Source organism: Suricata suricatta, chromosome 6, assembly GCF_006229205.1.
Source record: "Suricata suricatta isolate VVHF042 chromosome 6, meerkat_22Aug2017_6uvM2_HiC, whole genome shotgun sequence".
In the NCBI taxonomy this organism is placed as follows: domain Eukaryota; kingdom Metazoa; phylum Chordata; class Mammalia; order Carnivora; family Herpestidae; genus Suricata; species Suricata suricatta.
Window position 1 is genome coordinate 42,089,522 of NC_043705.1, and position 17,594 is coordinate 42,107,115.

The 17,594-nt window shown below is 37.7% G+C and overlaps 1 protein-coding gene across 1 annotated transcript in view; it reads right to left on the reverse strand.

Annotated features, from left to right (window-relative positions):
- Positions 1 to 748: 748 nt before the first annotated feature.
- The window catches only part of DEPDC1B (DEP domain containing 1B), an 85,825-nt gene continuing 68,979 nt past the window's right edge, over positions 749 to 17,594 (reverse strand). Inside the window, exons 9-11 of the mRNA XM_029941363.1 lie at positions 11,048 to 11,224; positions 3,038 to 3,223; positions 749 to 1,758 (exon numbers count right to left, since the gene is read on the reverse strand). Coding sequence (XP_029797223.1) covers positions 1,591 to 1,758; positions 3,038 to 3,223; positions 11,048 to 11,224 — 531 coding nt within the window. The 3' untranslated portion in view covers positions 749 to 1,590. The remainder of the gene's footprint in view (positions 1,759 to 3,037; positions 3,224 to 11,047; positions 11,225 to 17,594) is intronic.

Here is a 17,594-nt window from a genome sequence, read left to right on the forward strand (position 1 = left end):
GTGTGTATGTGTGTGTGTGTGTGAAGCTTGACAAGCTGATAGTAAAGTATGAACAATAATGGAACAAAGTAAAAACATAAATATGGTAAAAGTCTCTGGCTATATCATACATGTAACACAAAGTAAAACCATAACGAGATACCATTATACACCTAGCACACTGACAACAATTCAAACTCTGACAATAGCAAGTTTTGGTGACCAATGGGAAAGTTTACTGGAAAGGAAAGAGAGCGTAAGTAGATTTATTCTTTGCTCTAAACATCAGTCTAAGAGCTGAAAACAAATCCTGAAATACTGAAAATTTCCCATCCCTTTACATATTCGGAAGAAAAGGTGGTACCCAAATCAAGAGAAATCCATTTATCCATTTGTAAGTAAACAAAATCTGACTCACATGTAGGAGGCATTCTGCAACAAAAGAACAGGGCCAGATGGCAAAGGCAAGGGAAATTCAGTCCAAAGCCAATTAGTGACTGTTACTCTTAAAATTTAGGGTAATTACTTACAGAAGAAGGCTTCCAGATGCTCCATATTGTAAGTGTACCATTATTTGCAAAAGGGCAAAGCAAAGCAAAAGAAACAGACAAAGCCTCCTAAAGGCTTGTACAAAAGCCTAAAAGTCACTCATTTTATCATAGAAATAAATGAATGATGTGAGGACACAGACCAAGACAATGAAGTTTAGCGTCTGAGGATGTTCTCTAACTGACCTAAGTAAATACAAAAATAAGAAACATCACAGAGCATAAAAAAACAAAAACAATTTATTTACATTCTATTTACTTTCAAAAGGATGAGGAAGCTGGGGGAAAGACAGAGGAAGCAGTCTTGTTTTTACTTAAACCATTTGTGTTTTTCATGAAACAACATCAACCTGACTCACAACCACAGGTACACGGGAACCAAAAAGTTTACTGAGTTCAATTTTCCATCTTCAGCCAAAGCCGAAATTATACCACTGCAGGCAAATGAAAATCAACTCCACCTACAGGTAAACACCAGTTAATATATCTGTAACAAAAGTACCAGCTTTAGTTAAATCTGTCATAATGTCCAACGAATCTGCAATAAAAGACACAGTCATCATAATATAGGGCCTTAAGATTCTCTGTACAACAATGAAAACCAGATTTCACACAAAGAGAAGTCACAACTACTAAGCTATGAGGTCAATAGCATCACAGTAGCAGTACCCAGTGTCTCTCTTATTCAAGTACATACACTATTTTTAGGACTTGGTTAGAGCAAAGACCTCAGTAACTGAAATGTACAATTATTCTATTAACACCATGAAAGACAACAAATAAAAAAATAAAAATACCCACAAACTTTGTAATAATTACAAACACACATATTAACCATACTACTATACATCTGTCTGAACTTTTAACTGCTTTGTACACTTTAAAACTAGCACTGAGTTTTACAAAAATACTGATAATGGCTCAACGTTTTTGGAAGTCCAATAACTTTATATTTCAGGAGTCTGTATTTCCTGCTCTTCTTTCTTCCACTATCATAGTCCTCCCATAACCACCAATTTGCTCAAGGCAACAGGTACAGAGATCTCTAAGAACTACATAAGCACTACATCCGAAAACTTCTAGTTCTTTGAAATGGTTGGAAAGGGTTTTTTAGTGCCCACATTAGCAGCTGTGGCTTCGGTTTCGGTTTTGGTTTTTCAGGAAACAGAACTGCTTCACTTTCTGGTGTAGGAAATCGTTCTTGATAGACTTCAGGATAGGATTTTTGAAACTAAAAAAAAAAAAAAAAGGTTCAAGATGAATCCAAAAAAACCCAGATAAGGGCCAATAAAATTAGGTGATCTAATTTAAAATTAAAGACTTTCTGCTCTGATTTCTGATTCCATACAAGCTGTTTTTGTTTTTTTTTTAATGTTTACTGCTCTCTATCAGAAAGGAGAATAAGACAACTAATCATAATCAAACTCACTCCAACACAAATCCATTTCTTTTGGTAAGATCATTTGATTCCACTTGCTGTAGATATAATTCAACTTAAATTTGATCGAAGCTTCAAATAAACTTCTCATTTGGGTCTTATTTCTTAAAATTTCCCCCACTGCTAACTATAAATAGACTTCACTTTAAAAACATTCACAAGTAATTCTGACTTGAAAATAACTTATGTTCTACACAGTTGAAGAAAATTTTGGCCTAACTACATTTCACGATCTTCCAGCTTCTCCAACTGAGCCCCACCTGCTTCTGCTCAAATGGAAGGGAAAACATTCCAGTAGATATGACTTTATGAAAAGCTTAAAGAGAGGCAATATGCTTTTTCTTTATCCTCAACACTGAACTCTTCTCCAAAATTACTGAGAAAAATATGATTGAGAGTCTAGGATTCTGGTACTCTGTGTATAATCCTATATGCATGATGGGATCAGGAATCAAGGTTGCAGGAGTCAGACTTCAAAAATAAAAACCATTCACTTAATCTAGAATCAATACTTTAAGAATGGTCAAAGTATATCTAGTTTGACTTAAATACTATTCAGTGAAACCCTAAACTGTGTTCCTAGCAGGAACTAAAAACTTTTTGTGATGCCTGAGGCAGAAAACCAATTTAATATTAGCTATCTAAAACCAAAGTCTTTTCACTTTTACACATTTTATATTTGCAAATTCAGTATAATTTGCCTTTCAAAAAAAAATCAAAAGGAATCTGTCCTCATCTGATAGCTTCCCTGAATATAAAATAATTACTCCACTAACTCACATCAAACCACCTACCAAAAACAAAGGATAAATAATAGCGAACAGCTCCATTAAGGAAGAGTTCAGCAATGGTAAAATATCTACACTGGTAAATAAAGATGTGGAAAACAGACCACAATTGTGTAAAACAATGCGACTGTTGGAATATATGAATTGAATAATATACTTTCAAAAGTGCTACGTCTCAGAAGAGGAGATTCATATGAAACTTGTTAAAATAGAGAATAAAAAGGAAAAAATATAAGAAAAGCAGGCGGAAGATGAAATGACTAATAAGGATATTCTTTTTTTACCTGCTTCAGTTTTTTCTTCTTCTCTTTGCTGGAGAGTTTGGCATCTGTTATGACTTCCTCCAACAAGGCTGCCAGAGGTTCTTGAGAGCCGTATGCTCTCTGGTATTCAAATTCCTCTGGACTGATCTGCCAGCAAAATGATGGAGCTGATAAAGTGATATCCATATCAGCTCCTGGGTATTTTATCTGAGGCAAAAGGATTAATAGTGAAAGGGATAAATATATTTTCACATAAATTGCAAAAATTAGTTCATATCAAATATAGCAGTCAAATACACTTTGGGAAAAACTGTTAAAAGGTGAAAGTGTTTCTATAATATCAAAAAATATCACAGCAACAGTTTTAAGTAGGAGATTTTTACCCTTTTAAACCCAAGAGCCATTTTAATAAACAAAAAGCCTGTGTGCTCTTTTAAATAAAATTTTAAGTTGAGACATAAGCTAAACATGTTGACAAAAATGATTCAAAACAATTTTACTATTGATCACACTCTGTGGTTCCCTTCCCACATCTGAAGAATCTGATCCTCTCCTCCCCAGGGATGGAAAGAGAAATACATATAGCTTTGCAGTCATGTAGAAAGAAGTTCTACAACCATTTCTGAATACATTAACAGTGAAAATCAAGAAAACAAATATTCAGACATTGTATAGGGCAGAAGAGAGAAAGAAGCAAAAAGAGGAAAGAGTACTAAGACCTATAAATAAATGAGCAACCATTAAAAACACTTAATTTCAGGGGCAGTTGGATGGCTCAGTTGATTAAGCATCAGACTTCAACTCAGGTCACAATCTCGTGGTTTATGAGTTCTAGCCGCACATCAGGCTCTATGCTGTCAGCACAGTACTCACTTCAGGATCCTCTGTCCCACCCTCTCTCTCTGTCCCTTCCCTGCTCATTCTCCCTCTCTCTCTCTCTCTCTCTCTCTCTCAAGTAAGTACATAAAAACCTAAAAAACTATATATGTGTGTATATAATTTACATAAAGCAAATATTAACAGGCATAAAGGGAGAAACTGACAGTAACACAATCATAATAGGAGACTTTAACCTCCCACTTACATCAATGGAGAAGTGATCCTGACAGAAAATCAACAAGGAAACAGTGGTTTTGAACAATACATTAGATTAGATGGACCTAACAAATATATATGTAATATTCCATTCAAATACAGCAGAATACGCATTCTTTTCAAGTGTACATGGAACATTCTTCATGATAGATCACATGTTAGGCCACAAAACAAGACTCAATAAATTTAAGAAGACTGAATTCATATCAAGCATCTTTTCCAACCAAAACAGTGTAAAAGTAGAAATCAGTTATAAAAAAACAAAGAAAAAACAAAAAACTGGAATAAACAAAAAACATGTGCAACTAAATAACCAACTCAGGGTCATGGGATTGAGCCCAATGTCACGGGGGCTACATGGCCAGCGTGAAGCCCATCCAGGGTTCTCTCACCCTTTGCCTCTCTCCCCCACTTGTACCTGCTCTCTTGAAATAATATAAATAAATAAAAAATTAAAAACCAAATACAATGGTCCCAATCATTGGAACACAGTAAAAGCAGTTCAGAGCGGGAGATTTATAGTGTAACAGGCCTATCTCAAGAACCTAAAAAAAAGAACCTTAAAAATCTCTAATAAACAACCTACTCTTACACCTAAAAGAATAACAACAACAAAGGACAAAGCCCAAAGCTAATAGAAGGAAGGAAATAATAAAGAGACTATAAAAAAGGAAATAATAGAGATTTTAAAAAAGTTTTAATAAATGAAATTAAGAGCTATTTCTTTGAAAATAACAAAATTGATAAACCTTTAACCAGACTTAATCAAGGAAAAAAGAGAGAAAACCAAAATAAATAAAATCAGAAATAAAGGACGAGAAATAATAATACCACAGAAATAAAAAGGATTATAAGAGAGTCTTATGAAAATTTACCTGAAAAATTGAGCAACCTAGAAGATATGGGTAAATTCTTAGAAGTATGCAACCTTCCTAGGCTAAATCAGAAAGAAATAAAAAATTTGAACAGATCAACAACTCGTAATGAAACTGAATTGGTAATGACAAAACCCCCAACAAACAACAGTTCAGTATCAAACAGCTTCACAGGTGAACTCTACCAAACATTTAAAAAAGAGTTAATACCTATTCTTCTGCAACTATTCAAAAAATCCAAAGAGGAAGGATAACTTCCTAAGTCATTCTACAAGGTCAGCATTACCCTGATGCCAGAACCAGACAAACATACTACAAAGAAAGGTAACTATAGGCCAGTATCTCTGATTAACACAGATCTAAAAGCATCAACAAAATATTAATACATTAAAAGGATCATTCACCATGACCAAGTGGGATTTATTGCAGGGATAGAAGGGTGGCTCGCTAATCACAAATCAGTTAAATGTAATACATCACATTAACAAGAAGAAGGATAAAAACCATATCATTATTTCAACAGAAGCAGAAAAAGCATTCGGCAAAATACAACAGCCATTCATGAAAAAAAGAAATCACTCAACTAAGTGGGTTTAGAGGGAACATACCTCAACATAATAAAGGGCACACTGAAAAAGCCAGAACTCACATCATACTCAATGATTAAAAAGCTGAAAGCTTCTCCTCTAAGATCCAGAACAAGACAAGGATGACCATTCTCACATCACTTTTATTCGACACAGTACTGGAAGTCCTAGCCACAGGAGACACGTAAAAGAAATAAATTGCCTCCAAAATGAGAAGGAAGAAGGAAAACTGTCAATATTTGCAGATAACATGATACTACACATAAAAACCCAAGACTCAACCAAAAAACTTTAGAAGTAATAAATGAATTTAGTAAACTTGCAGGATACAAAATTAATATGGAGAAATCTGTTGCATTTCTGGAGGCTAATATTAAAGTAGAAGAAAGAGAAATTGAAAAATAAACCACTTATAATTGTACCAAAAAGAATAAATTATCTAGGAATAAATTTAACCAAGGAGGTGACAGACTATACCCTTAATGAAAGAAATTGAAGACAGCACAAATGGAAAGATATGCCATGCTCAGAGATTGGAAGAATATCATTAAAATGCCCATATCACTTGAAGCAATCTACAGATTTAACACAATCTCTATCAAAATACCAATAACACTTTACACAGAACAAGAAAAAATATTCTAAAATATGTATGAAACCACAAAAGTCAAAAGCAATCTTGAGAGAAAAGAACAAAGCTGAAGTATCATAGTCTCAGATTTCAAACTATACTACAAAGTTATAGTAATCAAATATTTATGGTACTGGAACAAAAAAAGACACATAAATCAATGTCCTGAACAGAACAGAGAGCCTAGAAATAAACCTATGCATGTATGTCAATTAATCTGTGACAAAGGAGGCAAGAATGTACAATGGTGAAAAGAAGGTTTTCAATAAATAGTGCTGGGAAAACGGGACAACTATATGCAAAAGAATAAAACTAGACTACTTTCTTATACCATAGACAAATATAAACTCAAAATGGGTTAAAGACCTAAAATGTGAGACCCCAAATCTTAAAACTCCTAAAAGAAAACAAAGGCTATAATATCACCCTAAACAACATATTTATGGATAATGTCTCCTCAGGCAAGGGAAACAGAAGCAAAAATAAACTCCTGGGACTACACTAAAATAAAAAGATTTTGTATAGCAAACAAACAAAAAACCCCAAAAACCAAAACAAAACAACAACAAAAAAACCCTCAATAAAATTAAAAGGTAACATAGAGAATGGGAGAAAATATCTGCACACGATACATCCAATAATAGTTTACTATCCAAAACACAGAACTTACACAACTCAACCCCCCTAAAAAATCTAATTTTAAAATAGGCAGAAGACCGGAAAAGACATTTTTCCAAAGAAGACCTACAGATGGCCAATTGACACATGGAAAGACGTTTAACATCACTAATCATACAGAAAACACAAATCAAAACTACAGTGAGATACCACCTCACACCAGTCACAATGGCTAGAATAAAAAACACAGGAAACGACAACTGTTGGCAAGGATGTGGAGAAAAGGGAACCCTTGTGAACTGTTGGTGGAATGTAAATTGGTGCAACCATTACGGAAAATAGTATGAAAGTTCCTCAACAAATGAAAAGCAAAACCATATGACCCAGCATTCCACTTCTGGATATTTACCCAAAGAAAATGAAAACACTAATTTGAAAATAAATATGCACACCTATGTTTATTGTAGCATTATTTACAAGAGCCAAGATACAGAAGCAGCCCAAGTGTCCATTAACAGATGAATGGATGGAGATGTCACACACACACACACACACACACACACACACACACACACACACAGAGGAATATTATTCAGCCATAAAAAAGAATGAAATCTGGACATTTGCAACAAGGATGGAGTTAGAGAGTATAATGCTACAAGAAATAAGTTGATTAGTGAAAAAAAAATACCATATAATTTCACTCACAAGTGGAATTTAAGAAACAAACAAAAAAATGAGCAAAGGGAAAAAAGAGAGAGAGAAACAACCAAGAAACAGACTCTTAGTAAACAGAGGGGAGATGGTGAGGGGTGGGTAAGAAAGGTTATGGGGATTAAGTAGTGCACTTGTCATGATGAGCACTGGAGTGATGTTCGGAACTGGTGAATCACTATATTATATAGAAAAAGCCCCACCAGGATAGACCACAATTAAAGTGTTCCATCTTCCCCAAATATAACACTTTTGTTTTTCTGCAGCCAGATGCCTAGTAGGAAAAACTCTAGATCTCTATGATTAAATAAAGGAAGGGAAGAAGAGGATTGTAGTCAGGTTGATAGAAGGTTGGTGTCAAAAACAATGCCTTCCTCACAGCTTATCTATCCCAGGGTCAGCCAAGAAATTTCCCCAGAACTATCCAATTAACACTGTTCATTTTCAGAGAAGCACTGCCCTAAATCTGACATGCTGTAGGGGCTGAGTCATCCACAGGAGAGAACAGAGATCTCTGAACACTGAAACAACTGTTTGGCAATTCTGCTGAGTACTTCCAAGAGAGAAAATATAATTGGACAAATGAGTGCTTACTGGTATTATTTACTGCCAGAGCAGTACCCTCCCCAAGATCATGATAATGTGCAGTGGAATGAATCAGCACAGCTCAGCCTTCTCATCTTTGAGTGAGAGCAAAGGGCTCAGTTATAAGCTGCTACAGTATATGCCTGTGCTATGGGAACACACACACCCAGCAAGTATACAGAGTAACATAGCTATTGCTATCACTTCTCCTGGCAGAAATTCAGTGAAGCATTTCTTCTTTACTTTTGTTATAAGTTAGGGTCATAAAAATATTGGTGGGAGAAGATTTAACTAAAACAACAGTAAGGTTATACTTTTTACCCAATAAAATGGCAAAGGTTTATATGTAAATGATAATACCCAAAGTAGACCAGGGTGCAAAGAAATGAATACTTTCTTAGACCATTCATAGGAATATAAATTGGAACAATCATTCTAAAGGGAAATTTGGCAATATGCAATCAATACTTAAAATACATCCTTTGGCCATGTAATGCCACTCGTAAAAATGTATTCTTATAGAGACACCTGGGTGGCTCAGTCAGCTGAGCATCTGACTCTTGATTTCGGCTCAGGTTGTAATCTCACAGTTGTGAGATGGAGCCTCACAGAGGGATTGGTGCTGACGGCATGGAGCCTGCTTGGGATCCCTCCCTCCCTCCCTCCCTCTCTCTCTCTTCTCAAAATAAACAAACTTAAAACAAATTATTCTTAAAAAATAATTGTGGATTCCCACCCCCCCAAAAAAAACTAGCTACAAAAATATTTACTGTTATGTTGTTTGCAAAACAGAGGGAGACATGGAAACAATCTAAGTATTAACCAAAGAAACCCATTTAAATAAATTATGGCATATATCCACATTACAGGATACTATATTACCAATAATAACAATATTGTGGAATAACATAACACTAACAATGATAATATTAACAGCAGCTACCAATTGAGGGTCTACTATGTGATAAATATTATTCTAAGCACTTTCCACATCTTAAGCCATTCAATCCCTAAAACAACCCTAAGAGGTAGGTATTGACTATTATCATCCCATTGTACAGATGAGAAAAGAAAGATGTCAGGTAGAGGCTGAAGCAGAGACACATTACAAAATGTGCCCAACAGACCACAAGAGACTCAAATACTGAGAACAAACTGAGGGTTGATGGGTGGTGGGGGAGAGGGGAAACAGGGTGATGGGCATGGAGGCCGGCACTTGTTGGGATGAGCACTGGGTATTATATGGAAACCAACTTGACAATAAACTATATTAAAAATAAATAAATAAATAAATAAATAAATAAATAAATAAATAAATACATAAGATGTGCCCAAGGTCACAGGGCCAATTAAGGGTACATCAGGAACATAAGCAACATGTAGCTCCAGAGTCTGAGCTCTCAACAACCCTGGTGTCAGTCAAGAATATTTAGTGATATGGGAAATATTTCTTGTCATATTATCAGGAGAAAATAAGGCACAAAAGAGAAAGAGTGAGAGAATGAGTGAGTGAGAGGAGAGGAGGGGAGGGGGAGGGAGGACAGAGGAGGGTCAGGGAAGGGGAAGGGAAGGGAGAAGAAGGGTGGGGAAGGCAGGGCAGGCAAGATACGACCTGACAGAAAAACAACCGAAAGATTGTGATACTAACTAAATGTGTAGTGTTATTGTTAAGAGTTTTTGGTGTGCATTTTCTATATTTTCCAAATTCTTTCAATGTATTATTAGGTTGATAATTACCCAAAATTTTTATTTTAGTTTTTAGGTTGCACACTGAAAACAGATGAAAGAGTGATTCACTCTGATAATACTTGGGGAGGTAGCAGCTCACTGGTCCTTAATTGTGCAACCTCAAAAAGTACTTAAGCAGAAAGAGGGTAAATCATTCTAAAGGAGCTAAGCAGATCTTTTGCTTGCATTTATCAAGGCTGCCATACAAAGCCCACTTTGGGGCCCACACAGTAGTTATGCATTACATTTCTTCTGCATCATTTAAAAATTTTTTTAATGTTGTATTTATTTTTGAGAGAGAGGGAGAGAGACAGCTTAAGCAGGGGAGGGTCAGAGAAGAGAGAGAGGGAGACACAGAATCTGAAGACAGGCTCCAGGGTCTGAGCTGTCTGTCAGCACAGAGCCTCATGCGGGGCTCGAACCCACGAACCATGAGATCATGACCTAAGCCGAAGACGGACGCTCAACCAACTGAGCCACTCAGGTGCCGCTCTTCCGCATCATTTTAAAAGAACAATAATAGCTACCTTTCACAGAGTACCTGCTATATGTCAGACATTTATGCTAAGGGTTTTACAGTATAGTATTTGACTCTTAACAACAATTTTACAGAGCAGGTATGGCCCATTTTAACACTTGCAGAAACTAAAATCCAGAGAGGTTAAGAGACTCGCCCAAAGCCACAAAACCAGGAAAAAAGGAGAACCAGGAACCAGCCCAGCCAGGCCTTTACAGCTCTGAGGCCGTTCTTCTACCACACCGAGTTTTATGCAGGCACTATGGTAGGACAGGGCACTGATTCTGGAGACTGGGTGCATCTGTTTGGATCCTGGCTCTGTGACTTAAGTTCTCCGTGCCTCAGCTTACTCATCCAAAAAATGCAAATATCAGTAGTACGTAGGTCACAGGGCGATTATGATCAAGACATGTATAGCACATAAATCATTTATATCAGGAATTATATGCGGGTTCTACCAATTCATTTAAGGAATTTGCAACCAGAAGTATGCACCATTTATTAACATAACCAAACCAAGCAAGCATTCCATAAATTTTCAGTAATACCAAACACATACAGTGCTTACCATGTACCTCTCCCTGTTCACTTACTCCTTCCCAACAAGAATTCCCAAGAAACCTAAATTTACATGACTTTCTGGTGGCAATTTTAGAGGACTGGCAATATTCCTTCCTTTACCTGGACTCTTCGTAGATGAGCCACACGCTCCTCTATGGAGGTCTGCAAGGCCAAAGGGACTTTCAAAATCTCTTGGTAATTGTCCATCAGAAACGTCACCAACCTCGCAGCTAATAACTCATCCAAGTCGACTTCATCCTTGGAACACAAGATGCAACGGGAAAATGTCTGCACCATCTGAAAAAAGAGGGGGAGGCATTTTTTAACAAAACACAGATAAGGTTTTCTTTCCCTATAATGAACTAAGTTCAATGCAATTTGCAAAAAACCAAATGTGACTACCAGTGAGAAATGGCCCACAGGCCAGAGTACACATCTGATCTGGCACCTGGCTGTGTCTGGTCATCGGAGATGGGCTGCTTTTATCAACCAGCACGAACAGAAAGTCCGTCTCATCTCACAAAGACTCAGCAGAGATACTTGTCTGAGCAGTTTAAAGCACATACCTTTACAGACAGGTTTTGTTTAAATTTATAATAAATTTATTATCAAATTGGTTTCCATATAACACCCAGTGCTTCTCCCCACAAGTGCCCCCCTCCATGGCCATCACCCGCTTCCTCCCCCTCCCCCTTCAGTCCTCGGTTCATTTTCAGTATTCAATAGTCTCTCATGATTTGTGTCCCTGTCTCTTCCCAGCTTTCTTTCCACCTTCCCTTCCCTAAGTTCCTCTGTTAGGTTTCTCCTGTTAGACCTATGAGTACAAACATATGGTATCTGTCCTTCTCCACCTGACTTATTTTGCTTAGCATGGCACCCTTGAGGTCCATCCACTTGCTACAAATGGCCAGATTTCATTCTTCCTCATTGTCACATAGTACTCCGTTGTATAGATATATATACCACATCTTCGTGATCCACTCATCAGGTGATGGACATTTAGGCTCTTTCCATGATTTGGCTATTGTTGACAGTGCTGCTATGAACACTGGGGTACGTGTGCCCCTTTGTATCATCACTTCTGTATCCCTTAGATAAATCCCTAGCACTGCTATTGCTGGGTCATAGGGGAGTTCTATGGATAGTTTTTTGAGGAACCTCCACACTGTTTTCCAGAGCGGCTGCACCAGTTTACATTCCCACCAACAGTGTAGGAGGGTGCCTGTTTCTCCACATCCTGGCCAGCATCTATAGTCTCTTGATTTATTCATTTTAGCCACTCTGACCAGTGTGAGGTGGTATCTCAGTGTGGTTTTGATTTGTATTTCCTTGATGCTGAATGACACTGAGCATCATTTCATGTGCCTGTAAGCCATCTGGACGTCTTCTTTGGAGAAGTGTCTGTTCAGGTCTTCTGCCCATTTCCTCACTGGATTATTCGTTTTTAGGGTATGGAGTTTAGTGAGTTCCTTGTAGATTTTGGATACTAACCCTTTATCTGATATGCCATATGCCACTATCTTTTCCCATTCCGTTGGTTGCCTGTTAGTTTTTTTTGATTGTTTCCTTTGCATTTCAGAAGCTTTTTATCTTGGTGAGGTCCCAATAGTTCATTTTTGTTCTTGATTCCCTTGCCTCCGGGGATGTGTCGAGGAGGAAATTGTAATCAAGGAGGCTATTTCCTGCTTTCTCCTCTAGGGTTTTTATGGTTTCCTGTCTCACATTCAGGTCCTATATCCATTTTGAGTTTATTTTTGTGAATGGTGTAAGAAAGTGGTCTAGTTTCATTCTTCTACATGTTGCTGTCCAGCTCTCCCAGCACTACCTGCTAAAGAGGCTGTCTTTATTCCATTGGATACTCTTTCCTGCTTTGTCAAAGATTAATTGGTCATACACCTGTGGGTCCAGTTCTGGACTCTCTATTCTATTCCATTGGTCCATGTGTCTGTTTTTGTGCCAATACCATACTGTCTTGATGATGACAGCTTTGTAGTAGAGGCTAAAGTCTGGGATTGTGACGCCTCCCTTTTTGGTTTTCTTCTTGAATATTACTTTGGCTATTCGGGGTTTTTTGTGGTTCCACAGGAATTTTAAGATAGTTTGTTCTAGCTTTGAGAAGACTGCTGGTGCAACTTTGATGGGGATTGCATGGAATGTGTACATTGCTTTGGGTAATAATGACATTTTCACAATGTTTATTCTTCTGATCCATGAGCATGGAATGTTTTTCCATTTCTTTGTGTCTTCTTCAATTTCCTTCTTAAGTCTTCTATAGTTTTCAGCATACAAGTCTTTTACATCTTTGGTTAGGTTTACTCCTAGGTATTTTATGATTTTTCGTGCAATTGTGAATGGGACCTATTTCTTGATTTCTCTTTCTGTTGCTTCATTTTTGGTGTATAAGAATGCAACTGATTTTTGTGCATTGATTTTGTAACTTGCAACTTTACTGAATTCATTGATCAGTTCTAGAAGGCTTCTGGTGGAGTCGATGGGTGTTCCATGTAGAGTATCATGTCATCTGCGAAAAGTCAAAGTTTGACTTCATCTTTGCTGATTCTGATGCCTTTTACTTCCTTTTGTTGTCTGATTGCTGATGCTAGGACTTCCAGCACTATGTTAAACAACAGTGGTGAGAATGGACACCCCTGTCGTGTCCCTGATCTCAGGGGGAGAGCTCTCAGTTTTTCCCCATTGAGGATAACATTAGCTGTGGGCTTTTCATAAATGGCTTTTATAATGTTTAAGTAAGTTGCTTCTATCCAGACTTTCTCGAGGGTTCTTATTAAGAAGGGATGTTGTACTTTGTCAAATGCTTTTTCTGCATCTATCGACAAGATCATATGGTTTTTTTCTTTTCTTTTGTTAATGTGATGTATCACATTGATGGATTTGCAAATACTGAACCAGCCTTGTAACCCAGGAATAAATCCCACTTGGTCATAATGGATAATTCTTTTTACATACTGTTGAATTTGATTTGCTAGTATCTTGTTGAGATTTTTGGATCCATATTCATTAAGGATATTGGCCTGTAGGTCTCTTTTTTGTTGGGTCTCTGTCTGGCTTAGGAATCAAAGTGATATGTGCTTCATAGAATGAGTCCGGAAGTCTTCCTTCCATTTCTATTTTTTGGAATAACTTGAGAAGGATCAGTGTTAACTCTGCTTTAAATGTCTGGCAGAATTCCCCTGGCAATCCATCCGGCCATGGGTTTTATTCATTGGGAAATTTTTAATAACTGATTCGATGTCTTCACTGGTTATGGGTCTGTTCAGATTTTCTATCTCTTCCCGTTTGAATTTTGGTAGTGCATGTGCTTTTAGGAATTTGTCCATTTCTTCTAGATTGTCCAGTTCGTTGGCATATAATTTTTCATAGTAATCTCTGATGGTTGCTTCTATTTCTGAGGGATCTGTTGTAACAGATCCATTTTCCTTCATGATTTTGTCTATTTGAGTGTTCTCTCTTCTCTTTCTGAGGAGCCTAGCTAGAAGTGTATCAATTTTGTTTGTTTAAAAAAAAAAAAAAACTCTTGGTTTCATTGATCTGTTCAATTGTTTTTGTGGATTCTAGCGTGATAATTCTGCCCTGATCTTTATTATTTCTCTTCTTTTTCTGGGTTTGGGGTCTTCTTCCTGCTCCCTTTCTAGTTTCCTTAGGTGCTCTGTTAGGTTTTGAGTTTGCACTTTTTCTAGTTGTTGAAATAGGCCTGGATTGCAATGAACTTCCCTCTTAGGACTGCCTTTGCTGCGTCCCAGAGAGTTTGGATTGTTATATTCTCATTTTCATTTGTTTCCATATATTTTTTAATTTCCTCTCTAATAGCCTGGTTCGCCCAATCATCCTTTAGTAGGGTAGTTTTTAACTTCCACATTTTTTGGAGGTTTTCCAGACTTCTTCTTGTGGTTGATTTCAAGTTTCATAGCATTGTGATCTCAAAGTGTGCATGGTATGATCTCAATTCTTTTGTATTTATGGAGGGCTGTTTTATAACCCAGTATGTGATCAATCTTGGAGAATGTGCCCTGTGCACTCGAGAAGAAAGCGAATTCCCTAGCTTCAGGATGCAGAGTTCTAAATGTATCTATGAATTCCATCTGCTCCAGTGTGCCATTCCGGTCTATTGTTTCCTTAGTGATTTTTTTGTCTGGTTGATCTATCCATTATTGTAAGTGGGGTATTAAAGTCCCCTTCAGTTAGCACATTCTTATCAATAAGATTGCTTCTGTTTGTGATTAGTTGTTTTATGTATTTGGGAGTTCCAAATTCGGCACATAATTGTTAGCTTTTCCTGATGTAGAGACCCTGTAATTATTATATAATGTCTTTCTTCATCTTTTGTTACTGCCTTTACTTTATGGGCCCAGCACGCTTACTGCCTTTACTGTAAAGTCCAGTTTGTCTGATATAAGTATGGCTACTCCAGCTTTCTTTTGGCTTCCAGTCACATGGTAGATATTTCTCCAATCCCTTACTTTCAATCTGAAGGTGTCTTCAGGTCTAAGGTGAGTCTCTTGTAGACAGCAAATAGATGGATTTTGGTTTATCCATTCTGCTACCCTGTGTCATTTGACTGGAGCATTCAGTCCATTTACATTCAGTGTTATTATTGAAAAATGTGGGTTTAGATTCATTGTGTTCCCTTGTAGAGCACATGTTTGTAGTGATGTCTCTGGTGTCTTATTTTCCTTGCTACTTTTCCCTCATAGAGTCCCTCTTAGGATTTCTTATAGGGCTGGTTTGGTGGTGATGAATTCTCTCAACTTTTGTTTATTTGGGAAAACCTTTATCTCTCCTTCTATTTTCAAAGACAGGCTCACTGGATAAAGAATTCTTGGTTGCATATTCTTCCTGTTCATCACATTAAAGATTTTCTGCCATTCCTTTCTGGTCTGCCAAGTTGTAGATAGGTCTGTAACCACTCTGATAGGTTTCCCTTTGTATGTTAAGACCCTTTTATCCCTAGCTGCTTTTAGGATTCTCTCTTTATCTTTATATTTTGCCAGTTTCACTATGATAGGTCATGCTGAAGGTCAGTTTATGTTACGTCTTAGGAGAGTGCGGTATGTCTCTTGAATTTCAATGTCTTTCTCTTTCCCCAGATTGGGGAAATTTTCATGTATAATTTGGTCCAGAACCTCTTCAGGAACTCTGTCTTTATCTTCCTCTTCAAGAACTCCTATGATACGGAGATTGTTCCATTTGATTGTATCACTCAGGTCTCTGATTCTCCTTTCGTGCTCTGTATCAATTTCTCTCTTTCTCGGCCTCCTCTTTTGCTATAACTATGTCTTCTAATTCACCTATTCTCCTCTCTGTTTCTTCAATCCATGCAGCGGTAGCCTCCATTTTATTATTCACCTTATTTATAGCCTTTTTTTAACTCATCACAGCTATTTTGAAGGTCCCTAGTCTGTGTATCAATAGATTCTCTGATGGTTTTTTCAAGCCTAGCGATTAATTTTATGACAATTGTTCCAAATTCTTCTTCAGTTAAGTTGTTTATGTCTGTTTTGAGCAGTTCTGTAGCTGTGATTTCTTCCTGGAGTTTCTTGAGAGGCGATTTTTTTCGTTTCGTCATTTTGACTAGCTTTTTGTCTCTTGTCAGTCTTGAAAGCTCTTTCTGCACTGTGTGCCTATTAGTATTCCTCTATTGAAGGAGGCTCTTTGAGTGTCTAGGGTCTGTCGTTTCAGGAGATGTTCTTTTAATGGTGTCTCTTGGTTTCTCTTGTTATGCCTTTGATTAATTTATTTCCCTACTCAGAGATATTTGAGACTTTCCACTCTGTGTGCTTTGGGTTTTTTCTTGAGGTAGCCCTGAAAAGGAAACCAGACAGACAAACATACAGAGAACACAAGCACACAAATGTACTGACATAACAAATAAAGAAGCAAACCAAAAGGGGAATGAAAAAAAGGAACAAGAAAGAAAAGAGAGGGGGGAAAAAAAAGAAAAGAAAAGCAGGTGGGGGGGGGGCGGACAGCGACAGCCAGAGATAAAGGACAGTCTGAGAGCCTAAAACCTGTGGGAGGCGGGGATAAGGATGAGATAAAGGAAAAACCATCTGGATGGTAAGAGTTGATCTAAGCATAGCAGTGCCTAAATGTTGGTCTTTCCCAGATTCCAGGGGGAAAGGGAGAAAAGATGAAAATTGGAAAATAGAAAAGAGAAGACAGGGGAAAAAATTAAGAAGTAAAAATATTAAGAAAAAAAGTTAAAATAATAAGCAAAAGCACAGCAGCTCTCCAGCGCTGATGGGCGTGGCTTGGTGTAGGAGGGTTGGGTCTCAGGGCTGCTCTCTGAGGCCCCGCCTTGGTGGATGCGGGGAGAAGAACAGCAGCGCCCCAAGCCCCCCCTCGGACCATGCGTTGCCAGCCACTCTTTTGAGTCCAATCTCCTTGTGCCTCCGGGGGTCTAATTGTTTCTGTTTTTTAAGTTTTGCCTGGTTTCTAAGTCCTTGCCCACACACTTGATGCCGCCACCACAGTTAAAATAATCTCTGGCAGGCAGGCGGCTTTCTGGTCAGGATTGAGTTGGGGGATTGTGAAGCCAGTTTTCCCCCTGGCTCCGCCTGAAGTCAGCAAGCTGCTGGGCCCAAGGGAGAACCAGCTGCTGAGGGGGATGGATCTCTCTCTCCACGCCCAGCGGCTCTCAGTCCCTGGA